General features: G+C 39.6%; 2 protein-coding genes across 6 annotated transcripts; one reads left to right on the plus strand and one right to left on the minus strand.

The window, feature by feature from the left end:
- Positions 1–117: 117 nt before the first annotated feature.
- LOC113015551 (vesicle transport protein SFT2B-like) lies at positions 118–14,426 on the minus strand. 3 transcript variants are annotated; one of them, XM_026157559.2, is made up of 12 exons: positions 14,302–14,426; positions 13,006–13,701; positions 10,300–10,524; positions 10,113–10,211; positions 8,617–9,679; positions 6,882–6,971; positions 6,712–6,797; positions 6,488–6,569; positions 5,328–5,363; positions 5,180–5,238; positions 5,054–5,083; positions 118–2,596 (listed from the first exon to the last, which is right to left on the minus strand). In XM_026157559.2, exons 5-12 carry the CDS (start codon positions 8,683–8,685, stop codon positions 2,560–2,562), a joined length of 489 nt encoding a protein of 162 aa, XP_026013344.1. In that variant the 5' UTR covers positions 8,686–9,679; positions 10,113–10,211; positions 10,300–10,524; positions 13,006–13,701; positions 14,302–14,426; the 3' UTR covers positions 118–2,559. The 3 variants fall into 3 exon arrangements, with proteins under 3 accessions (XP_026013344.1, XP_026013334.2, XP_026013337.2); XM_026157549.2 differs by lacking the exons at positions 118–2,596; positions 5,054–5,083; positions 5,180–5,238; ... (2 more) ...; positions 6,712–6,797; positions 6,882–6,971 and having other exon boundaries at positions 8,872–9,679; XM_026157552.2 differs by lacking the exons at positions 118–2,596; positions 5,054–5,083; positions 5,180–5,238; ... (2 more) ...; positions 6,712–6,797; positions 6,882–6,971 and having other exon boundaries at positions 8,872–9,679; positions 13,006–13,698; positions 14,302–14,323.
- On the plus strand, positions 14,361–25,438 carry LOC113015522 (uncharacterized). Of its 3 annotated transcripts, none has more exons than XM_026157514.2 (12): positions 14,361–14,499; positions 15,669–15,871; positions 16,646–16,714; positions 19,431–19,526; positions 19,614–19,712; positions 19,795–19,918; positions 20,010–20,310; positions 20,503–20,549; positions 21,379–21,491; positions 21,696–22,209; positions 23,275–23,730; positions 23,841–25,438. In XM_026157514.2, the coding sequence occupies exons 1-12, from the start codon at positions 14,496–14,498 to the stop codon at positions 24,053–24,055; spliced, it is 2,241 nt and encodes a 746-aa protein (XP_026013299.2). In that variant the 5' UTR covers positions 14,361–14,495; the 3' UTR covers positions 24,056–25,438. The 3 variants fall into 3 exon arrangements, with proteins under 3 accessions (XP_026013299.2, XP_026013301.2, XP_026013302.2); XM_026157516.2 differs by having other exon boundaries at positions 19,434–19,526; XM_026157517.2 differs by lacking the exons at positions 14,361–14,499; positions 15,669–15,871; positions 16,646–16,714 and adding an exon at positions 18,039–18,173.
- Positions 25,439–25,560: the final 122 nt, after the last annotated feature.

Consider the following 25,560-nt stretch of genomic DNA (forward strand, 5'->3'; position numbering starts at 1 on the left):
GAGACTTAACTGGCATAAAACAGGGAGGCAGGTAAGGAGAGAACGCACATGCACGCACACGCGCAAGTTCATGAAGGGAAGTTTTTGTGTTGAGCTGAATGATATTCACGTAAGCAGTTTCTTAAATACAGAAGCATTTATTGAAATAAAATCAGTAACAATTTCACAGTTTAACACTGCAGACAGACAAAACAAATACAGTTTTAAAAGAGTTAAAGTTGCACTAAAACATTTTGGCTAAAAATATTTTAACCTCACAACCTTTAAAAGTGAAAATGCAAGTTAAATAAAGGTGACCTGTTCTGCTCTATTCCTATATTTAATCAGGGACTCTACTTAAGTAGATCTGCATGATTCAGTTCAAACCAAACCTGAAGAGGAAACATCCACAGCTGTACTGTTAGAAAACAAAGTATTCATAGCTGTCAAAGTCTTTACTTTTACATAGGTCTATGTTATTATTTGAAACCTCAGCCATATTTATTATGAGGGTCTGACGCTGTCATGGAACAGAAAATAAAGGAAAGCAGGAGAGGACCATGAAATCCATGACCAGTTTTAAAAGCAGCGTCCAGCATCTAAATTTCAGTCACAGCTCTGTAGTGTGGTTAAAAGTACTAAATGACCGTCTGTAAGGCAACGCAAATGAGGAAAACTAAATTCTGAAGGGTTGATAAACCCAAAAACAGCTGTTCCAAATCTCAATGAAACTAAAACACATCTGGAAAAACTTAATGGAGAGTGGATTTAAGTCATTTTAACTCTTTTTCAATGAAAGCATTGTTTACTCGTCCATACTGAAATAAAATGAAATGTTGGACTGCTGTTTATAGACTGTTTCAGTTAAATATCTGCGAACTCCGGGCCCAGACGAAGAAAGCAGCTCCTTAAATAAAGTCTAGAGGATAAATATGAAAACATTGACTCTTGGATGAGGAAAAATGTGCAAACCAATTTAAAAAGAAGCAGATAACCAAGTTCAAAGTGAGACGAAACAAAAGAGATTATGGTTTTTTTTCACCTGAGAAAAAGTTTGTTCTAACACGTGAAACTCTATGACCAAGATTTGGTATTAAAATCATGTAATCCTGCAAAAAATTAAATATACAAATTACAGTAAAGAAGAAAACACTTTGACTTTTAAGGCAAAACATCCATTTAAAAAGTAAAATGATCAAAAGAAAAAGTGAGCACACACCGTGTGGCGACAGAACGCTGATCCGTTTATGTGCAGCTGTGCTGGAAACAGCAACGAGTACCTAACATTTGATGCTCCTGAACGCAGTTGTGGCCACTATGGAAGCTTGTTTTCACCACTGAAAAAGACTTTATTAATGAATTGAAAATTAATTGCAAGTCAAAATTTCAGCTCATTAAGAAGTTGAAATTTAAAAATATGCAATTCTAGATTTTGAAATAATAACTTAGAGCTGCCTGTGATGGGTTCTTTTTTTTTTGCAGTTATGAAAACGAGCTTCCACAGACCAGAGTTTGTTTCTGTCTTGCAACAGAAGCCAAAAACAATCAAAACAAAAAAAAAAATCAAATCTGCATCGCCCCCTGGAGACTTGGCAGTAGAAAGTCAAACTAAATATCTGGCAATGGTCTTTTTGTGAATGGAAAACTTAAGATGGGAATCAGATGAGCTGAATCAACAAACCCATACTGCACCTGAAATGTTAATTTGTTCAAATGTATGTAATGACTTCTTGCCACAGATACTGAGTTGGAAAGTGCTGTGATAACAACTTCAGGAAAATTGAAATTTTAGGACAAAAAACAAAACAGGAAGATGCGAACATCAGTAACACTTAAAATCAATATTAAAATGAGAAGAGAAACTCGTGGGACCTGGTTTATCTCACATGCTAATGCAGCTGCTTCACTGAATTTTAAACTCATGTAAGAAAATACTGAGTGTTTCTTCTTGAGTTTTTATTTTTTAAATAAACATTTATTTTTGTCTTCAAGTCTTTATTGCCAGGAGAGCAGGTCAGACTCAAACCCTGGCCTCTGCATTTGGTATACGTCCTTTACTCTATATTAGAATAAAAGATTTATAAGGTTTATTAGTAATATGATTATCTACATAATATCCCCCCAAAAGCAAAGATTATTAAAGTTTTAATCATGTTTAGGTGATTTTTCTCATATTTCAGCTTAAAAAGATTTACTCAAATATTTTGCTGATGATTAAAATCATTGATTTCTGTTGACTAATTTACTAAACAAAGTTAAACTGTCACATTTTGATCTCAAACCCAGACGTCCAGCTCTACCAAAACAGTTTGATAATTATTCACTTAAGAGAATAGTTCAGTGAGTGAACACTTAGATCTGCATACAGCTGCATCAGATGCTGAAATAAACTGTTTCTTTACTGCTGAAAATAAATAGAAACCAATTAAAGGAATTCAGGCACTATGAACTCTCCAGCTGCATTATAAACTGTTAACAAAAGCCTAACATAAACGCACCACTACCACCATTAAGTATCCTGTGTCCTGATTGGTCAGACAGGTAGTGACTCAGAGGGGTGGGAGAACAGGGCGGGGCTTCCTAGATGCATAGTGAGAATAATTTTATGATGGCATCTCTGAAAATGAAAGAAGGAGAAAAAAAATGACACATAAAAGCATTGCAGATAAACACAAATGAACAAAACTACGCTGAAAAAAGTCCAGAAAAACTCCACTTTATTTTGCTTCAGTGCTTAAATGATCAGGTTCTGTCAGCAGCTATAATGACAGAGTTTCACACAGGAATACTTTATGGCTCCATTAGTGTTAGTCATAGCTGTAGTGTTTCTTTTATCTATAACAGAAATGGTAACATGATCTAACATGAATGGTACTGGCTGTGAAAACAAATCTGGAGTTCCACAAAGCTCTATCCAGGGGACACTACTTTTTCCCTCCACACATGCTTCCTTGTAGATCAAATTACAGATGACTACAAAATCTTATTTTGCTGTGTTTCCACTTACAACTACTTATTTATGTAAAATGGCCCGCCACCAGGCTTATGGTTAAAAAGGCTGAATAGGGGTAATTAACCCTTGATGCAGTTTTCTGAACTAAGTAGTTTCTGCCATAACCCCGCATTTCAGCCTTGCGTACAAAACAAAATGACTGTGTGTGCATCAGACATTAGTGATGCATAGAGAAGCTTAACTATCTATGAAGCTGTGTTTGGAAAAAGCCAGAACAGTTATCAAACCACATCTTTGAGATATACTGAGATGCAGTATATCAAAATGCATATTTAAGGGTAGAGGGGAGGAAAGCATTAAAGAGGCTTGTAGAAACGGTTTGGATTAACCTTGCTAATTCAATTTGCCCCATGCTGCATTTTGTTAGAGACATGATAATTGCAAGTGGGTTTAAATCTAGCTTAACAAAAAAAAAAAAACAACATGGGTAATTACCACTGTTAAGTTGAGTATACAGAAAGGAAACATTATTTTTAAACAGGGTACAGGCTGCACATAAATATGACCTGCATTTACTTAATAGCGAGCATGAAAACTGAAATTTTAAATACGAACCTGACATACAGAACCAAATGGTTGCAAACAACCTCGCTTCACCCTGGATCAGGATTTTAACGTTGATCAGAACTTTATGGAAAAGGTCTTTTGCTCCATGAGAAAAAACAAATCTCATGGACCTGCACTTACAAAATTCCTTGAAAATCTGGTGAAGTCCTGAATTTTCAGGCAAACTGAACATGTGTTTGACACCATGCAGTTTGCTTATACACCACATACAAGAGTAATATCCTGCCTCTGTGACAGAACTTAACTTTCTAACAGTTGGAGGAAAAATGGGTTCGTGTTTGACTTCAGCAACATATTTTAATCAGATATTTTTTTAGAATAATTTGACATGAATAGAAATATTGTGTGCAGGTCTTGAGTTTTTAAACTAAGGCCTCAGCCAAGCAGGCTTGAAATGTCTGACATGCAGACATTTCTGGCATTAAAAACCTCAATATGGTTGCTTTGATTGCTAGCATATTGCTGCAATTGCCCACAGCTTGCATGGTAAATGGACTGGTTCTTATAAATCGCTTTTCTAATCTGCTTGAGCTTTGAAATCATTTTATACAACTTGTATAAATTACCCATTGAGACACACATTTATACACAGTATCTTGCCCAAGGATCCTTTGGCATGCAGACTGGAGCAGCCAGAAATCGAACTACCAACCTTCCAAGTGGTAGCTCTACCTTGCATGCCAGCGCCAGTGCAAATGAAAGATTGAAAGTGAGCCATCTACATCTTCAGTTTCAAAGCAAAAGTTGTACTTTTCCAAATGTCTTAATTGCAACTTTTACTTTTAAGGGGAATGGTCTCCATTTTGAGTTTGCATCGCAGTTCTCTCGTTTCACTACTTCTGCTTCACTGTATGACTTTGTACAGGGAGTTTCATAAGGTTTATAAAGTTCAGAGTAACACGGCATAAAAACAACTTTGTTCCGGTAGCCGTGAATCAGAGGAACAAATTACAGCTTTTATACACTTCATGATAGAGTGTGGATTATTTATTATTCATTCTTCTTCATTATGTTATGCTTATCTGTCGTTTGAAAATGGATGACTCACCTACTGCAGACAAAGTGTATGTGCAGGCACAAACACAGTAATCTGAACCTGAAATATTATCATGGCTATTATCAACATATAAGTGTCCGGTGCTTTGAATGCTCAGTAAGAGCAGAAAGTTAAATTAAAAACTATCTTTTAACCAACCTCGTGCTTATGATGGGAAATTACAGTCAAATCAAAGCCTATCACGTTAACAAAGCGTCTATATATCAAAGATCTTTCCGCAGAAAGGTCAGCTACTGTAAAAAACTTGCTAGGAAACATTTCTACAATCAGAAATTTCACAGCAGCACATGTGTATGTAGTACAAGTTATTCACTTTAAAGGTTAATACTTTTTTTATGCCTTCGAACAAGCAAGACTAAAACCAAACCGCCCGTCGCCATCATGTTTTTATCTCCCGAGGAAACGCACACTAGTGAGATCAGGTGTGTTTGTCTTACCTGGCGAATGGGATGTATGAGAGGCCGTACCTGTGGGATACAGCAGCAGCAGTCAGAGAGGTAACAAACAGTAACACGTGTGTGTGTGTGTGTGTGTGTGTGTGTGTGTGTGTGTGTGTTTTCTACCAGGTGAAGGCCAGAAACTGCAGGATACAGAAGAGCAGAGCGAGGCCGTTGTTCTTCCACTGCAGAGACACAACAACACGAATCAAACACAAAAACAACACAACACGACTCGCTGCATCCAAACGTTTCATCGCAGTTTGTTTCTCACCCAGAACGCAGCACAGAGCGTCAGCACCAGACACACCTGCAGAGAGAGACAGTTTCACTCAGGTGGAGCTTACAGGTGAGTTTCAGCTACCTGTCGTTCATCAGGACGTCACGTGGCTTTTCCTGTAAATTCCTGTAAACTCAGTTTTTGAAGCATGTTTGGACAAATTATGAGAGAAATCTGCTTTATTAACATTGACAAAGCAAAAATGATTCACTCCGTGATTAAAAGATTGAATTGATCTTCATCATCTTCAGCTGTAACTTCATCTTCAGCCTTAACCTGGATACAGAGATTAGACACTTTAAACTAGATTTCATCCACAGTTAAATTTGCCAACGCAACACAAATGCAAAAAAACCCCAAAAAAAACAAAAAACAGATGAAAGCTACTTTAAGCTGCTCCCAGATTCACAGCAGGTAGATCCACATGTTTGATTTACTGAATAAACCTTATGGGATATGCCTCTCAGCCCACAATTGAACTACCTGTATATGTAAACTACTACACTACAGACCCACTAGAAACCTTAGACACACATAAATAAGGTAAATGCAAATGTGGATAAAAAAAATGACTGAAATGTAAAAGTTATACAGAGAGGATTATTTTATTTTATTTTTTAAATAGGAAACCTGTTTTTAAGCCCTCTACCTCTCACATTAGTCACACTGGTCAGGTTTTTATTTATCATTGTTTTAATGGTGTTTATTTTTGATTGGTTTTGTTGACTGATTTCACTGTGTTCTAAAATACTCCTGAACAAAAACTAGACTGGACTTCCCACAACCTCGGCACTGACTGGGGACCAGTTCATCTATAGCGCCAAGAATCAGTATCGGGCTTGAAATCCTACCATCGTGACAATCCTAGCTTGACCCCTGCTGTTTGTGTGTTCAGTTTCTTCCATCACTGTGTATTTGAGAAATTGCTCTAATTAAATCAACATGAGGACAGAATAATGAACATCTGGACTTCTTTAAGCTTCGTGAAGATGTCTCAACTTTCATCCAAGAGCTGAAGAAGCTTCTTGGATGAGAGGTGAAATCTACATGAAGCTTAAGTGAGTCCAGTAGCTTTCTTTTCAAGCTCCTTAGACTACCTTGATCTGGATGACTGAGAAACTTACAGACAATAATGAAAAGTTATTTGTTCTCACCAGCATGATGACGGTGGCGAGCACTCGCTCTTTAGCCCACATGGTCTTCAGCTGCCGGCACGGACCCATCAGGAACATGGTGCTGAAAAAGAAAAAGATTTCGTCAGTCAAAGCTCTGATTTCTACCACTAGAGGACGACGTTTCCCTTCATAAAAACACTGAAGTCAATACCGGCCCTCAGTGATGATGGGTAATGTAGTATCAGGTTAGGTCTGCTTATTACCTGGACAGAGCGCAGATGTTTCCCAGACTGTAGAGGACAGCGAACACAGCGAGACCAAAGCCAGGGACCCACAACAAGCAGGTACCCTGATAAAGGAAAACAGGAAGTCACCACAGCAAATCTTTTGTCATAGAAACAGTAAACACAGTCCAGGAGTGTCTTTTACTCACCAGGATGGAGCACACGACTCCTAAAACGAAGCAGATCAGGAAACCCTTCACCCGTGTCCCCCAGGACAGCGTCGATGCCTGATTGGCTCTCTGCACAGAATTTGTTGTCATTAGCATCATGATGATCTCACAGACTAAATGTTTGCTATTGATGTTTATTTTTTAGTTGTTGACTTTAGTATTAAAGGAGTTTAAATTGAAGATTGTATATTGACTCAGAATTCATGAAATTGACATTAAGAGTCTTTAGGTTATTCTTCTTTGTGTCAAAGGCAAGTAACTAAAAGCTTTAAAGTGAATGAAGACTAATAACAGCTGTTACTATTGTGACATTAAAGTGTAATATCTCAGAAACATTGTTCAACTAACATTTACTCTTCTTCAGTTAACCAAATTTAAACGGTTTTAGCACTTGTTTAGTGCAGGCGAGTCTAACACGGCACCAAAGCGTCCGATTCGACCCACTGGACGCTCATTCATCACTCCAGCTTTTCAATAAAAAGCACTTTTGTTCATTTTGTGGCGATGCTTGATGGAAATGTTTGGCAAGTTCAAACCACAAAACCACCACTAAAAAAAACAACTGAGGTAAAATAACATTGCCTTATTGGATAAAACAGACAAATTTTACCTGTTACTTAATTATTCAGCGAATCACAAATCTTAAAAAAATTGCAATAATATTGTATCGCAGGATTCCAGTTGATTCCCACCTTTAGTACCTGGGTTTAAAATCTCAGTTTTCCCACCTTTGCTGAGTCTGAAAAGGGAAAGTGACTCTTCACTAATCCTTTCAACTATTAATTTAAAAGATGATTAAGTGGGGAGGGTGTGGGAAAATGTGACACTTTAAACAGCTGCATATATTGACAATAGACAATAGAGTGTGGGAAACTGAGCTGTTTTAATTCTCAGGCCGTCAGGTGGATGAGGTGACAGGTGTTTTACTCTAATTTAAGGTTAGAGATTTTTTAAATCCTGGTTATGGTTCATGTGAGCGTGAGCAGAAACTTCCATATACTCTTTAATGAGGGAGGTCTGTTGTATTTGAGCTTATGTGGCCTAACAGTTAAAATGAGTGTGACAGCCCTGGTTCATGACAGCAGTGGTAGTCTATCCAACAGATGTCAATTTGATGATAATAAAAACACAATCCCGCCCCGAAATGCACATTTGCGAGCCTCTAAGTATTTCAAATGTGGAAGTTATTAATGCATTGACTTCCTTAAGTTACAACTGTCAAAGTTATTAACTATCAAAAGTAACTTTATTGCCTTACTTCTAGTGCAGTTTTATGATTTGTGCAGAGGTTAAACAGAAAGAAGCAGTAGTTTCGCCTGAATTAACTATACTTTACATGAACATTTGCTTTTATCTTATAACACCAAGTATGCCGAATTAAACACTATAGGTTCCTCTTCGTTATATATATTATCCATGTAATGATATCTATCTGAGAATAACCGGGACATTGAAGGAAAATTAAAATCGGTTCACTTCTCAGCCATGTTCTGCAGCGTGTTACTTTCTAAAAGCGCTTTTACGAAGGTTTACTCTGGATGAACATCACACATAATGTTTTCCCCTGGAGGTCCAAGTCACACTGGATCTAAAAGTACCATTTTGAAGTCTGTGAGTTCACACCTGGCTGAGTTATATCTGCAGATTCTGGCACTACCTCCGTTTTAACAGGTTAATTTAGCGAAACCAGCTAACCGGCTAAAAACAACATCACCTCCAGTATGCCGCTCCCATCTGCGTTCCCATCATCCTGCCCGCTCAAAACCTTCTTCAATTTATCCATGAACTCCTTTTGTTCTTCAATAAAGGCGATAAAACGCTTCTAAAATTTCCAGAAGCTTCCCAAGCGCTGGAAGTTTCAGGTGTTTTGGGGCGGTGAAGTTACACCGAAGAGAAGAGCACATCAACAGGTGCAGCACTTCCGCCTGCAGTACCGCCCCTGGCCACAATGCACACAAAGGAGGCGCTGTTTCCTTCAGTTCATTTATTGGTAGAGCTCGTTCAAAATTGATTACAGAGATAACTGAGTGATTATCCGCAAATAAAATATAGGAATATTCACACCAAAAGACAAATGAAATGATAAAATATAGAACAAGAAAAAAACAAATAAAAACAGAGCATAACAGACTAGCAGAAGAAACTATAATTAATTTTAGAAATAAAAAAAACCCAAACTTTTTCTAAGACTGAGAATTTGTTATGTCTGCACCATATTTTTCTCCTCGGACACAATTACATTTTATTTTAAAGTCATTACTGATTACTGTTAAAGTTGCCATAAAAAGAAGACAAAAAGAAAAAAACATACATGAGGTTATTTTGGTTGTTCTCCAGCTTCAGCGCTGGTCCTTTACTATATGACTTATTTGTATCACACTGAGACGATATGGGTGTTAAAACAGGGAATACACTCCCTTATTCTCAGGATAACCTGGTTGTTGAAGCCAGTGTGGCTCAAAATGGAGACAAATAAAAGACAGAGGATGTTTCCTTATATAAATACTGAGTGCTAATCTTTTTGTCTTTTAATCTATTAAATAACGTTTTGCGTCAAAAGTCAGGCTCCTCTTCTGATAATATTCTGAAAGACAATAATAAATTCACTGGGCTCTAATAAAGCGGTTATCCAATAAAGTCCAGTTTAACTGACATTTTTCTTGGTGATGTTAGGGGATTATGACCCTGCTGGAGCTCCAGTAAGATGGCTGTGGCATGGACACCTGAACGTGACATGTTGGACAGCACTGTTTCCTCCACAACCACTCCTCGATACACTGAGGAGAGAGAAGGCATGAGAGAGTACGTTACCATCATGGAGTCCTGGAGCACCAGCATGTAGAGGAACAAGACCATTGAGTCAAAAAGATGTCTTTGTAGTGGTTGCATCTTTTTCTCACTAATGAATGGCCTAAAATGTCTCAGAGGAAGACTGGACTAACATGTCTTTCATTTCTTACAAAATCTTAAAAAGGGGGAAATCAAACTTGTTTTAAACCTATTTTAGTGACTCTGTCATTGTATGAGTGTCTGCAGTCATCTACTTGACCTCTTCAGTGTCATCCACCTTAGACAGGGCCTTCATTGGACCTCTATAACCCTCCAGGGTCCATCTGTCTGTGCTGAGTTTACTTGTGACCCGTCTATAGTTGCCCTACTTTTAACGCAAGAAAAGGTTTATGTGTTGATGTTGTTGCTGGTATGTGCTACCTCTTTGTGGAAGGTGTGTGTGCACTGTAGCTCTCTGGTGCCGCCAGCGCCGTTATTTAAGTCGTTATGACAGATCAGACACACACTATAAGCATCGCTCTGGAACACACAAACAATTAAAGTCACAAAGAGCCTAAAAACACAATTTAATTTTGTCTTATAAAAATCGGGAAGTGCGTCTACACACCAGCGACATGACGTTACGTCTTCTGAACTGTCCCCGCCTCTCAGGTGGCACAACCTCGGGGATTGTGGTTATGAGAGATTGCCTGCGCTCTGAGGTGGGCACAGCGGCCTCCATAGGTGATGGAAGAAGGCGGCGGGAGGAAGAGCGACGCAACAAAACCCTCGCCGTCACCGGAGCCTGAGTGGACGAGTGGAGACGAGACAGCTGCATGGCCGACAGAGTGGACTGAAGACAAAAGATCAATTAATCAATCAAACTTGATGCAGGGAGCATAAACGCTAAATGCAATTCAAAGTAATTTACAGGCACAAAATGCTGAATACGAACTGCAAATATAGTATATAAGATCATAAAGCAAATTAAGGAGAAAAATATGACTAATAAAGTTAAAAAGTACACATTAAAGTCAATACTCACTATACAAAACTGAAGGATGATTTAAAAAACTGAAATGTCAGTGGACTGCTTATAATAAACATTTAACTCATTACTCTCTGTAAATATTTGCCTTCCTTCTTTCACACAGTTTTATTTCTTTGTTTCTAATTTTTTTCTGCCGTTAAAAAAAAGTCTTGAACAAACAAAAGACTCACTGATCCAGTTATCCCATTAACAAAAAACAAACAAGAACATGTACCTAAAAGCTCCATTAGCACCTCTGGGAGTCTTTACTTCCCCTATAACCAAACTGCAAGGCTGAAGCTTAGAAAACAGTAAACAAGACATTGGTTTATGGATGACAGAGTGTTCATGAGCTGTGAACACCCTGAAGACTGAAAGTATGACTGATATAAACTGATACAACTGGTTTGTAATGGTAACTGCATTAAAACGGGCACCATTTTCTCCTGATCATCCTTCACTACAATGTTATGAAAAAAGGAAAGAGCTAGATGATAAAGTCTTGAAACAAGATATCCATCAGTCTCCTACTCGCTAGCCACCTCCTCCAGGACCTCTGAGGGGGGAGCAAGGTGAATCCAAGACAACTCGAGGACAGACCATCTCCAACTTCTTTCTTCTGGTTGCAAATACCTGAATCCCCTCACCTATGAGGCGTCCAGGATGCATCATAACTCGATGTCCAAACTACCTCAACTGGCTTCTTTCAGTGTGCAGGAGTAGCAGCTCTGCTCTGATCCCCTGTCTCAAAGGGAGACCACAGCCATCAAAGGGAACTCGTATCTTCTGCTTCTATGTGAGATCTGATTCTTTTAACTCTTTTTTAACTGCAACAGACAAATACAGTGCCACCTCAGTGCAGACACTGCACCAATCTGACTGTCAATCACGTGCTCCTCTCTTCCCTGACTTGTAAACAAACCCTGATATAAACTCCTTCACTTTGGGCAGCAGCTCACACCCAATCCATAGTCGGAACCCATTACAACACATTATTGTGAACTCACGGTCCCTCCAAGAGAAGGATGAAGTCACTTTGATTACTGGCAAAATTTATCTCTCTAAAAATTATTGAGATACATGATGATACATCAAGACACACGTGTCACGATATTCCAACAACATGAGTAGGGTTATCTTGCACTGGATTACAAATTTCTAGAAGTTGTTTGTGACATTAACCCAAAAAAAGCACAGACAATGTAACCACAGTTAAATTACCACACTGGTTAAAGGGCAGACATTCTTAATGCATCATCGGTTGCCATCCACTGGAATCTAAGAGCAAGCCCGGCACATTTTCAATTCCAGAGTCCTATGATGCTCTCTTCCAGTTATTTTTCTTGTGATATGTGATTGTTGTATTTTTCAGGGTAAATTATATAGTGGTGCAGAAAAGTAAATGGCTGTGTTTACCTTGTGGGATGGACATGAAAGGTCTCCATGCTTGTCTGTTGGGTTTTTCTGGTAGCAGGCTAAGGATTTGTTCAAGTTGGAGGCAAATTAGATTAATTATTAGGTTCCTGCCAGGTACTCTGATAGTAGCTCTATGGATTCTGGATACAGTCTGAATACATCAAAAAATAGACCTCAGCTGGGAAGCTAAGGCTTAAGTAATGTTTGCCAGATATCATCCCAAGTTGTTCTTACCCAGTGTGCTCTGGGACTGCCACCAGGAGCATCAGATGCCCACACCAGTTTTCAGACTGAACTTCTTCTGGTAGCCTGAGCACTATATCTTATCTTTGAAAGCAAGACCAAAGACTGCATCAAAAAATCTCTTTGGCTCCAAGAATTTCCCAAATTCCCAAATGCCTGTGGACAAGATATTGCAATGCATGAATTCAATTCTCATTACCTTCCCCATCATGGCAAGACGGGAAGCAGGTCATGCACAAGTTAAAAGGAGCGACTGACCACTGTATCCCAATTAGACCGAGTATCCACACAGCCAGATGGCCATGACCGTCTGGACTAAATGACTCTTCCTGAATGATAAAGGAAATGAACTTTTTCTTGACCTTGAAGACAGCACTTGACAAAATGAACAAAATCTCAACAAACAACCTATTACTGTCTGCTCTTGAGCTTAGGACTGTATCACTAAGGAATGTTTCCAATTTTTAAGTATTTGAAGAACTTCTTGTGCTTAAGTTCCTGTGATTGACGACTTGTCCACAACAACATCTTGATTATGGCTCAGCATATCAAAGAAGGCAAGCATTAATGACTACCCCTCCCTTTGACCACACACTACTGCACTTTACAGTTGGTCTGGAGTTGTACAGTTACTGGTGTTCTTACCGGACATGGCAGTGATGCTCGGCGGCCCGACTTTACCGCTGCCGGAGGCTCTGGGCTGCTTCTGCTTTTAAGTCTTCCTCCCTCTGACTCGTCATCTTCATCTTCTTCCTCTCCTACTTTACTCTGCTGTTCCCCTCCCCGGTACCGCTGCATCCAAGCGTTGAAAATCCTGGCATCTTTCTCATCATCATCCTCTTCCTCCTCATCCTCCTCCTGTTCCTTATCCTCTGCTGTTAGAGCAAATGGGTCCTCGGGGTCCGAAAATACTTCAGCTTCTTCTCTGTCAGGATCCATTACGAGGATTTGTATGTTTACCCTTGTGGTGCAGAACACTACAGCAGCAACAAACAGACTGTTTCCTGATAAAACTGTGGTGTAAATCGTGAAAAAGCTACAAGCACACTTTGTTAAAAGCTACAATAAATTATTTCAATGAAGAAACAAGAAACACAGCGGCTCATTTCCAGCATTTGGCAACCAGACGGCCATAGAGGAGGCCAGCAGGAGCCGAGGAGCCTCCAAGGAACAGGCCTGACTGTCGACCTTTCTCCACCCCCCGCAGATCCATCCGAAGTCCACACAAAGTCCGGCCTCCAGCTCTTCCACATTCACTGCTGGTATTGTTTGTGTTTTCTGTATTTCGAGCGTCTCTTTGCTCTCTGTGCTGCTCTGGCCTGAAGCCTGTTAATCCAGCTACTGAAATCCAGGAGAGAGAGCAGGGAGATTACTGGACAGGCTTACAGGATCTGTGTCACTTCACTGCACCCCAGCTCTTTATTGATTAATGGTGTAATCAATCTGATAAATGTTGGAAACCAACACCAGCCCTGTGTGTTTTATTTTGGCTTAAAAAAAATTCTAATTAACAATATAATATTTTATAACAAATATTTAAGATGGAACATCCTGCACCTTTATCAATGTACTAAAATGTATTTAAATATATATTTTAAATAACTGAAAATGCCTCATATCAGTATTCATATCAGTATTTAAACATTAATTGTAATATTTATTTAAATTACAAACAATTTCAACTAATGATTTTTTTTAATTGTTAACATTTTTTCTTTAAAGTAATTATCAATATCAGATTTTGGATTTTAGTTAATTGATACAATTTTGTCCTAATCATGATTTTTGCTCTCTAACTCTTTATAGAATTAAATACAATCATATTAAATAAATAAAGTTTCTCAACTTGTTCAGGAGTGAACCTGCTGAGGAGGTAAAACGAGGATAAACTCTATTCCTAAGCACAAATAATGACCTTTGAGCCACACCTGTTCCACTCACCTGGATCACCGACGAAAATAAACCCCACTTCTACGCACGCGTGCGCCGGATGTGTTTCTTTGGCTTTTCAAAAAAGGTTCCGGTATAAAGGGGGCGGAGCCGTCGGTAGCTGTAGTGTAAACAGTTAACCGTTAGCCTCTGTAGCTAACATTTTGGAAAAAATTGGGCTTACAGTGAGTGGGTTTGCACGCGGAATGGGTATGTGCTTACTACTCTGTTCTCTTATCGGTTATTTTGGTGCTCTTTAAAAATAAATCAGGATTTTTGTCTCTTTTGATAATTACCGAGCTATAGCCAGCTAGCACCAACTTGTGCGCATGCACCCATACTAACCAAACTCTATGCAAAAAATTAGCTTTTTAAATATGTTCTTAGTTTTTGAAACGTTAATCTTTATTGATTAGCCTCTACCAGCTGATAATAAGTCGATTGTAGCTACATTTTAATTCGGCGTATTTGTAACGCATCAAGCGTGGATTGCTTATGATAAAAGTCGTATATATCACTGATAGCAGATGGCTGCTTGTATTTTAACGGTATTTAAACTGTTAATTAGCAGCAGTTTGGCTGTCATGTAAGTCACTAATCCCTGTATTGCCAACAGTGCATTCACAATAGTAGAATAAGCTGTAATTCACCAACACACCAATCATTTAACGATCACTAATGTGACTAAAGGTAAACATGACACTCCAAGGTCTAAATAAAGCTATATTATATCAAACTGTGCCGATTTAAAACTATATATTGTAATTATTTAGATGTATTTAGTGCGGTTTTATTAAATGCATTCAGTCGATCATAAGCATTGACTTTTAAAATGTTGAGACTTTTTTTTTAAACAGTTTGGTAGCTTCTTTTGTCAGGCAAACTCCCAAGTTACATTTTTCAAACTTCTGAATTCTCTGGTTTAATCAGAAGATCTTCAACATCCTGAAATATTTCCACCTCATTTGTTTACTGATAACAGTTTGTCTGTTTATAAATTGTAATAATTATCAATATGATTAGGGTGTGGCCAAATTGGCACACCTTAATGAGCCTTTTTTTTTTTAATTTTATATGGGCACATCTCTAATTTACCTCCCCTGACAAACTAAAGTATGTTACATTCTGAGTTTCCTACATATTGTTACAGTTGCATTAAGTAAATGGTAAATGACCTGTATTTATATAGCGCTTTACTAGTCCCTAAGGACCCCAAAGCGCTTTACATATCCAGTCATCCACCCATTCACACACACATTAAGTCACTGTAAGTAAGAATAACATTAGAGTCCTGGTTGGTGTGGGTGCAGCAGCTCCTGACACTGACCCAGATAAGTGATGCTTCCTGCTCTGACATGTCAACCTGTCCTCTCCGGCAGCTTCCCTCCTCTCCCTCTCCTCCCTGCGTCTCCTCGTCCCGCCTCTCCGCCTGCTTACAGCGGCGATGTGGCAGGTCGCACGGCACGAAATGGTGAGGCATTATGGGATGCTGGAGGACTTTGTTTCCCTGGTGACTGAGGCCGTCCCGCAACTGCTGACGGACAGACAGAGGTGTCTGCTGCTGCTGGCTCTGAGGGCAAAGGTTGGTGTTTTGCAAGGAGAGAATGTAACACCTGAATTTGAAGGTTTCATGCACTATCCAATAGTTCCCTTTTCCCACCTGTTTTTAACACATTATGTTGGCTGGATAAGGAATAACAACTTTAAGTGTTAATTAAATCTTTACCACACCTGGTGTAAATGATGTATATGTCATGCATGCTGTACAACATCTGAGAGAGGAGCCTATAATCTGTGTGCCTGGGTATTAGTATAATAGCAACAAAGATACTGATGCAATTTTCATCTCCAAGTGACCTTCGATATTAAAAATAAATAAAGCTTCTGAACAAGTGATGAAATATAGTAAGTGTCGGAAGTCTTTATCAAGATGGTTGCATACTGGCTAGACTTTACTTAAAGGTTCCTCTTGTGCTGCAGAGTGCCTGTTCTGTAGTAGAAAACCCCCAAAGTCCCCAGAATGGTTTTATATTAACATTGATAATTCCTAGTTTCCACAGTGTTTAGAGGACGAAACAGTTACAGGAACTCAGGAAAGTTCATGCACAAGTGTTAGATAAGCAATGTAAATGTAATAAATAGGGGGGGGGGGGTCCTCCGTGGTGTTCCTCCGTGGTGTTCCTCAGGGTTCTGTTCTTGGTTCATTTGAATTTCATTTGAGTTATTTTATAGTTAGGTATATCAACAAATGTTAAAATCTAAACTTTAAACAAAATAGAGTGTGTTACTTTTCCTTTTTAACATTGAAGGGACATGTCAGATTATGTTGTTGTTTGTTGTTGTTTTTTTTCTTTAGGTCACGTTGTCAGAACCAAAATCAGCTGCCATCCATTCCCACCTAGACAGGATCCACTCTGAGGCAACGGTGAGACCACAAGTAATTCAGACTATGACTGTGTCTAAAAATTATTTTTATTCAAACTGTTTCCTGTGATTTCAGTAAAGGATTCAACATGAAAAGTCACTTAACTGGAAGCAATTGATTAAATCCTTTATTTCATGACAAAATCAAAAGAAAACCATGTTAATAGTGAGTGTGTGTCTACAGCTCTTCAGCTTGTTAAATGTTTGAGCAGCACTAAATCGGGACCTTTCTCAAAAAAAATAATGACTTGAAATTCTCTCATTTAATACCAAAAGCATCTCTTTGCTCTCTGTGCTGCTCTGGCCTGAAGCCTGTTAACCCAGCTACTGAAGCCCAGGAGAGAGAGCAGGGAGATTACTGGACAGGCTTACAGGATCTGTGTCACTTCACTGCACCCCAGCTCTTTATTGATTAATGGTGTAATCAATCTGATAAATGTTGGAAACCAACACCAGCCCTGTGTGTTTTATTTTGGCTTTTAAAAAAAATCAAATCAAATCTAATTAACAATATAATATTTTATAACAAATATTTAAGATGGAACATCCTGCACCTTTATCAGTGCACTAAAATGTATTTAAATATATATTTTAAATAACTGAAAATGCCTCATATCAGTATTTATTTTACATTTTTTTAAACATTAATTGTAATATTAAATTACAAACAGTTTAAGCTAATAATTTTTTTTAATATGTTAAAAAGCAGTGAATCATTAATGCAGCACATTTCAATATTTCCTCCTTTAAATGAATTGCTATGACGTTTTCGTGCTTTCAGTCGTCCATATCTAAACTTTGATTGTACAATTGGTCTTCATGACATCAACCATGTCGTTGTTCTCCATTATCAGTTGAACTTCTGCTGCCTTTCATGCAGTCATGTGAGAAAATTAGGACACCCCATTAAATAATCTGCTCTTTATTAAGTAATGTTCATATAACAATGTCTAATCATGTTTTCATGTATTACTGGAAAAGAAAGTGACTTAGTTGCAATTAAACAACAACAACAAAAAATTACACATTTAAAAAACAAATGTGAACAAATATGTGTATTTTAATGGAGGACAAAGTTAGGACACCCTACCCCCTAATAACTAGTGTTGCCCCGTTTGGCTGATATAACTTCAGTGAGACGCCTTTTACCAGTCTCTGACATCGATCAAAAGCAAGTTTGGTTCACTCCTCAATGCAGAATTCTTTCAGCTGTGAGATGTTTGGGGGTTTTCTGGCATGTACAGTCTGTTTTAAGTCACCCCACGTGACATGCAACGTCATGTTGCAGTGTCCAGTTCCGCTTCAGCTTTAATGTTTTTTTACAGATGGTTTCACATGTTCTTCAAGCACCCTCTGATACACACAATTCATGATGGATTCTATGATGGTGAGCTGGCCAGGTGCTGCTGCAGCAAAGCATCCCCAAACTACAATACTGCCACCTCCATGCTTCACAGTTGGTATGACGTTCTTTTCTTGGAAGACTGTGTTTGGTTTATGCCAAACATGTCTACTGTTCTGGTGTCTAAATGATTCAGTTTTAGACCCATCTGTCCAAAGAATATTATTCCAGAAGTCATGGTCTTTGTCTACATTCACTCTGGCAAACTTCAGTCTGCCCTTAATGTTTCTCTTAGTGAGCAAAGGTTTCCTCCTTGCACACTTCCCATGAAAGTCAAACTTGTGTAGTCTCTTTCTGATAGTAGAGTCATCCACTTTCACGTTGACAGTAGCCAGAGCCTGCTGTAGTTCCTATGATGACATTTTTGGGATTTTTGATGACTTCTTTGGGCGTCTGCTCCGCGGGTGAATATGCTTGGACGGCCAGACCTGGGCATGGTGGCAGTTGTTTTGAATGTCCTCCACTTGTAAACAATTTTCCAGATGGTGGAATGGCTGATGTCAAATTCTTTTGAGATCTTTTTGAATCCCTTACCAGACTCATAAGCGGACACAATTTTCTTTCTGAGGGCATCAGACGGCTCTTAGATCTCACCATGGTGCTCACTTCAACACTTCAACAGTCAGGAGACCACCAAACTAAATCTGAGGTTTAAATAGGCAAGGCTCCTTTAAAATGATGGTTAAAGATTTACTGATCATGTGCACCTGACGTGATACACCTGTGTGTGATTTTAACCATTTTAAGTGGGATAACGGGTGGGGTGTCCTAATTTATTCCACACCAGAAATTGTTTTTTAAATTACATTTCACATAAAGTTTTAAAAAGGCTTTTCTTATTTTTAATTGTTTAGTTATATTATTTGGATCCCTCAGTATCATTAAAATTCATATTAAATCTCCATATGTCCAAATATATTTTAAAATATACAGGCTTTCATAGGGTGTCCTAATTTTCTCACATGACTGTATTAGCATTACCATAAGAAAACGTATGGTAATGCATACCATATACCGAGACATTATTTTAGGAAAAAATATTTAATGGTTTCTTCCTGTGCTCATTTGGCCAAGAATTAACAGCTAGAATCAACAATGGAAACGAGTCTTAGAAAATGACAAGAAATAAGCAGAAAAATTATTATTAGAAAAATTATTAAGCAGAAAAATTCTTGGAGACTAATAAAAACTAGCATCATTAATGATACGACCACCCATAAAATTATAACTAGAAAAATAATAGTAACTATTGGCTGATGTCCTCAGTTGTTGCTGAAAATAAAAGTTTCTTTTTGTGTCTCGTCTGTTCTCTCAGCAGCTGGATGAAGACGTAAGCGAATGCTGGTCTGCTTTGTTGATGCTCACTGACAAATTGATAAAGAGTCCAGACAATTCTCAACGCCTCCTACAGGTCAGAGCTGCCACCTTGAATTATCAGCTTCACACAAAGCTTCATCATTCAATCCGTCCATCGTTCACCTCTGTGCTTGTCTTCCAGGAGGTGTTTGACCAGAGGTTTGACTCCGCCCTCCAGTCCCTCATATCTGACTTCCTGTCCAGGATCGAGCAGCTCTTTCCTGTTCCCGACTTCAAACAGGTGATCAGTAAAACCTTGAACAGTCAATCTAGTAATTCTGCTGTATTTCATTTTCATTTATGTGGCCATTCATCCATCTCAGGCTGCCTCCTGGTTCGATGCTGCCCCCTCTGGGCTGGAGGACTGTCTGCAGAAGGCGGACAAGGATGATCTGAGGGAGCTGCTGACCAATCAGACCTGTTTACAGGGACAGTCACTGGCGACAGGTAAATAAGTAATCAAGAACTAATCAAATTAAATGAGAATCGGACTCAGTTTTGCTGATCTTTAATGTTTTGGCGGGGGGTTATTTCTTAGTGGGTTGTGATACAGAGGAGACCCTCCTGTCTGTGTGGTCCCACCCCCTTTTCACTAAACTGATCAATCCCAACCCTCCTCCACCTGAAACGGAGATCCAATCAGATGTGCTACCTGAGGTTAGTAGCCCCTTGCAGCTGGATGTGGAGCTGGTGAAGGTGGAGGTGGTGGTGATAACAGAGGACGAGCAGGAAGAGATCGAGGAGACTGTGATTGGTTCAGAGCTGGAGGCGTCCAATGAGAGCTCGGCAGCAGTCGGCAATGAATGTGTAGTCACACCTGTGGTTGTGGAGGTGGACAGGTGAGACCTTTTTTTGTTTGTTTGTTTTTTAAATAATCCTGGATCCCTCAGAGTCCTCAGAGCTTGAAAATCAGAATCAGAATCAGAATCAGAATACTTTATTGATCCCTGGGGGAAATTATTTTAATTATTATTTAATTATTTAATTATTTAATTATTTTAAATTAAATATAACCAGCTTTTGCTTGTCAGGTTGAGGGACTCATGTGGAGACATTGTCAACCAATCAGAAGACACAGGTAACACACACACACACACACACGCGCGTAGATATAAGCTGTGTCCCAATTCCTAGGCCACATCCTTTGGCAGCCACATTTGTAGGCCGTTTACATCACAGCCAGACTTGAAAGTTGGGTCGGGTGTATCATTCGTAGCCCAACCTATCCCAGAATTCATAGCGCGGCCCAGCCAATTCCCATTTCCAACAATGGCGGCAGCTACTTAGTTTTAATATGACTCTTTCTGGGTTAGAAAATAAACTTTTAAGGTATTTTCAGGTGAGAATGTAGCTGTGTAAACTTCAAATATTTGCTTGGTTTATCGAGACATCACATATTTGCAAATATGCTCCGACGTTTTCTGAGACGTCTGTTATCCACCAACTCGATAGCACAGAACAGTGGACTCCGGCACATTGTTTCTAGACCCTGCACGGTCTTTCGCTACTCAGGTTAAACATGATATATAAGTTATTAAATAACTTTAAAAAGTTATTGTTTGGCTTTTTTCAGTATTTTATTTGTTCCTGAGTAAATCGGTTTGGCTGACATTAGTTATAGTTTTCACACAGCTGAATAAATGTCAAACAGAAAACTGATTAAACAGAAGCGTGAGATGGTCGAGAATGTACTCTAATGTCCTGTTATAATTTAGATAGCAAGGAGTTTATTGAACTCCACTGAGAAAGCTGGTGACGCAAATCTGAAGGCTAGACCGTCCTATTTCACAGGACCCGGCCCACGTAGACCACGAAGGCCGGGTCCTTCAAAGGATGCGGCCTAAGAATTGTGACAAAGCTATAGAAACTGAACTAGTCATTAAAGCTTCCTGTCTTTCTTCAATCAGATCTCTCCTGCTCAGAGGTCACAGCTAATGCTCTGCACAGCATTTCCCACAATTCCCAGCGTGTGGCTCACAAGTGTCCTCAGTGTGGCAAATGTTTCATCTACCGCTCACAGGTACTGTGTCAGTGTCTCAGTGTGGCATGACAGTAACTATATGGTCACTTTTTTGTCTGTTTGAGCAAAAAAAGTATCTTAAAATAAATCAATAAGACCACACATAAAAATGAAAACACATTTATTTATTTTAAATTTAAAAAAATATATATATATACATCATATATACATCACTCCCTTAGATGTTTGTGTGACTGTCTGCAGGTGATCCGACACCTACGCACTAACAGGTCCTGCGGTTCGGCCTTAACGACATCCGTGCTCGAACAGACTCAACCTGGCGGCGCTGACAAAGAGCCCTGCCTCCCTCAGAATAGGCCCCCTCCCCGACCCGTCAGGTCTCTGTCCTGCTTCCAGTGCAACGCCATGTTCAAGACCAAAGCCGAGCTGCTGTCGCACCAGCGCACACACCGGGCCCGCCCCATCTACCACTGCGTCCAGTGCGACAAGGAGTTCCACCATCTATCCAGCCTGACCAATCACAAGCAGACACACCTGGACAAGGGAGGTTTCACCTGCAGCCGGTGTAACAAGGTGTTCGAGTCGGCCAAGGACAGGGACGCCCATCGGCTGCAGCACCGGCTGCCCGACCTCACCTGCACGATGTGTGACCAGACGTTCAGCTCACAGACGCGGCTGCTGCGACACCTGCAGACGCACTCGGTGGAGGGGGCGAAGCTCCGCTACAACTGCCGCTTCTGTGACCAGACCTTCTCAGGTAGACCACTGAAAGCGGTGAACCCCACTAACTCAGAGCACTTTCCACGGGCTCATTGACCTCTGCAGCTTAGCAGCAGATCTGGTTTTAAAAGCTCAGCGAGGCGGCTGTGTGTGTTTGACTCACTCGGTGAGCAGCAAACAGCAGGTTCACATCAAGTTCATCTGAGTCAGCCCTCTGTTAAAGATGTTTCTGGGAAAAAGGATGACGGTGGAACAAAACATTGCTGTTGAGCTGCTGCTCTAAAACAGTCAAGAGTCTGATGCTTTCATTATTTTCCTTTATAATTATTTTCCATTTCAGAGCTACAACACAATGTTAAAAAACGAAAAGCCTGCTCATCAACAACCGTCATCATCTGAAAATTTATTTTCCAAGAAAGAATAATTATTTTTCATCCTATTAACCCTGAAGCGACAAAAATACTTGGCGAAATAATCGAGCGCTATACTTTTTATTTTTTTACTTTTCCTCACACCTGCTCAGGTTTTGCAGTCACATGATTGTTAACCATGTACTGTTAACCTGCCCGCTGTTTTCTTCCCTCCCCCTGGTAACCACCGTGTGCTAGGGAAAAAACATGAAAACCATCTCAAAGAGGTATTACACAGCGAGTCGTCAGTGTTTTGGTCACTAGCACTTTGCTGCCAGCTGCTGTAAAACAAACACGTGAACAGAGCCTATAGAGAATTTGTAGAGCTCATCTTGGGAAAGTAAAACATTTTCAGATCATAATTCACATTGTAAAAGCAGCTGCAGGATTTAGGAAAGGGTTTCATTACATCCAGTGTGGTGGCAGCTCTCGATGCACATCTGATTTTTACGCAAAAAGGAAACAACACAAGCTTAATGAACGAAATGGCATTTATACTCACTGTCATTTTATTAGATACACCTTATCAGTCCTGCGTCCAGTCCTTGTTTCTTATTTCTGTGTTGCGCAGATTGAACAAAGGTGATGAAAACATTCCTTGGAGATCCTGATCCATACTGACTCACATCCATGATGTGAGTCTCCTTTTCCCAGAGGAGGTTAAACATGTGTTTAAATGTTTGTGTCTCCAGGGGTGACCCAGCTTCGTATCCACCAGCGCACACACACCTTCCGCACGTACCAGTGCGACCTGTGCAGCAAGACGTACGGCTCGCTCACCGGCCTGCAGTCCCACCGGGCGACCCACACCGCTGAGAGCCGCTTCCTGTGCTCGCAGTGCGGCAAGCGCTTCAAGACCCGCGATGGCCTGGAGGGCCACCTGAGGACACACACTGGTGAGCGGCCCTACCGCTGCCCCTACTGCTCCAAAGACTTCACCGCACTCGCTGGCCTCAACGTGCACGTGCGGCGGCACACCGGGGAGCGGCCGTACGTGTGCACGGTGTGCGGTAAAGGCTGGCCGTCCGGCGGTGACCTGCAGAAACACATGAGGACGCACACGGGCGAGCGGCCCTATGTCTGCCAGGACTGTGGGAAGGCCTTCTCCATTTCCTGTCACCTGACTGAACACCGGAGGATACACACAGGTAAGACAGGAAGCTGGTCACATGATCACGGTACACAAAGATATGCTGTCGTAACTCCAGATGCTTTTGTACCGGTTCTGAACCCGAGCGCCTCTCGGTCTGTTTTCCAGGAGAGAAGCCGTTCTCGTGTCCGGAGTGCGGGAAATGTTTACGGAGGAAGTTTGACCTGAAGAAACACATGTTGTCCCACAGCAACATCCGTCCCTACGCCTGCACCTTCTGCACCAAGAGCTACACCCGAAAAACTCACCTGAACAGACACCTGCTCACACACCAGACTGCCGACAGCGAGGTGGTGGTGGTGCAGGTGGTCGAGGAACCCTGAGGATGTGCTTAAATCAGAACTGTGCGCGTTGTACGAGTTTCATGCGTTCATTCCTGCAGTGAGTGAATCGATCGCAGATTCCCGAGTCTGAGTCGACTTGTGGTGATGCAGTTTGAGGTGGGAGCAGGTGATCTGCGTGGATCTGATTTACAGGCAAAACTAACAGCTGGAAACAACAGAAAGCAGTTCTGCAACTTCAGCTGATGAAGCGAGTTTGATCATTCATTCACAAATCAAAGAAACTTTATTTTGAATGTTTATTAATATTTTATTTGTATTTTTTTAATACTTAAAACATATTTTACTGATGTGTTTTTATTGACATGCTCTCATTTACGTTTTTCTTACATTCAAACATTTTTATTTTACTATAAATGGAAAAAATCTTCAAATGTATGAAAAATGTAAATGACAACACAATCGACTGCTCACCTGAATACACAAGGTCAAAAATCAATCAAGTTGAAAACACATAAGTATTATTTCATAAAAGTATTAATTAATTATTAAAAAACAGTAATTAGGTAATCATGCTCAAGATTTATAGAAATAATAATAAATAAATACTAATTAATAACAATGGGCATAATAAATATTTTACATGACATTTATTTTTAATATTTTGTGAATGACATGAAATATAAAAGTAAATGTTTCACTCTTAAGTCTCGACTAAGTTAGCAAAAATGTCAGTAATGTATAAATAAATAATGGAGTATAAATTTTTTTAATGTTTAAAAAGGTAAATATAAAACATGGAACATAGTAAATTTTTAACATTGCAGGTAAAAACTTGATTCATTCAAATTCAGTATTGATAAAGTAAATTTCTGGTCTCTCATTTTGTATTGAAACTAAATTTCACTCAGTTTCCAGCTGTTGGTCAAAAAACGTCAGATTTTTCTAAAGTTTTACAAAGAAAATTCAAATATTTGCCGCTCAGTTCACAGCTGCATCACCGCAAGCTTTACTGATGAGCAGCGGAGCTGAATACGCTGTCCTGTTAGTGGAGTAAGTCCAGGGTCCGTTGCTTCAGGTGCTGTTGGTAGTAAATATAATGAATGACTGTTTTCTTGTACAGTGACACGTTACATTACTACATCACTAATCTGTTAGTTTCACATTGGTGGGAAGCGCTTACACTAATAGGATAATAAAAGGCCATTTTTTTCATGATTTTGACTTAAAAAGATGTTAAATTCTTATTTTTGGTGATCTTAAACGTGAACATTGCAGACCCTGAGGTCGACTGGAGCACGTTAATGTTTACTCTGCTGTTAAACAAAGTGTTTAATCAATTTGTGTCACTGACTCTGTTTACATGTACAAAAATTGTTCCAGCCTTTGTCCTTAATCTGAAATATACACCAAACTACAAACCTCTTTGTTTGTCTATCTGTAGTTGGTATTATTATGTGGTATAACAAGATCAACCCAAACAAGTTTTTAAAGTTTTCAGCTGTCTGAACTCAGCCTTCATTTATCAGTCCTCCAACAGTCTTCTT

This window comes from Astatotilapia calliptera, chromosome 23 (genome assembly GCF_964374335.1).
Source record: "Astatotilapia calliptera chromosome 23, fAstCal68.1, whole genome shotgun sequence".
NCBI classification, from domain to species: domain Eukaryota; kingdom Metazoa; phylum Chordata; class Actinopteri; order Cichliformes; family Cichlidae; genus Astatotilapia; species Astatotilapia calliptera.

Excerpts from the sequence above, each read along its gene's own strand:
- LOC113015551 (XM_026157549.2), bottom strand. The coding sequence starts at position 13,299 with ATGGATCCTGACAGAGAAGAAGCTGAAGTATTTTCGGACCCCGAGGAC. Across the intron at positions 10,525-13,005 it reads GAGCATCACTGCCATGTCCG|TCCACTCTGTCGGCCATGCA; the intron begins GTAAGAACACCA and ends TTTTGTCTTCAG. Across the intron at positions 10,212-10,299 it reads GACGTAACGTCATGTCGCTG|AGCGATGCTTATAGTGTGTG; the intron begins GTGTGTAGACGC and ends TGTGTGTTCCAG.
- LOC113015522 (XM_026157514.2), top strand. Across the intron at positions 19,527-19,613 it reads ATTCTCAACGCCTCCTACAG|GAGGTGTTTGACCAGAGGTT; the intron begins GTCAGAGCTGCC and ends CTTGTCTTCCAG. Across the intron at positions 20,550-21,378 it reads CAACCAATCAGAAGACACAG|ATCTCTCCTGCTCAGAGGTC; the intron begins GTAACACACACA and ends TTCTTCAATCAG.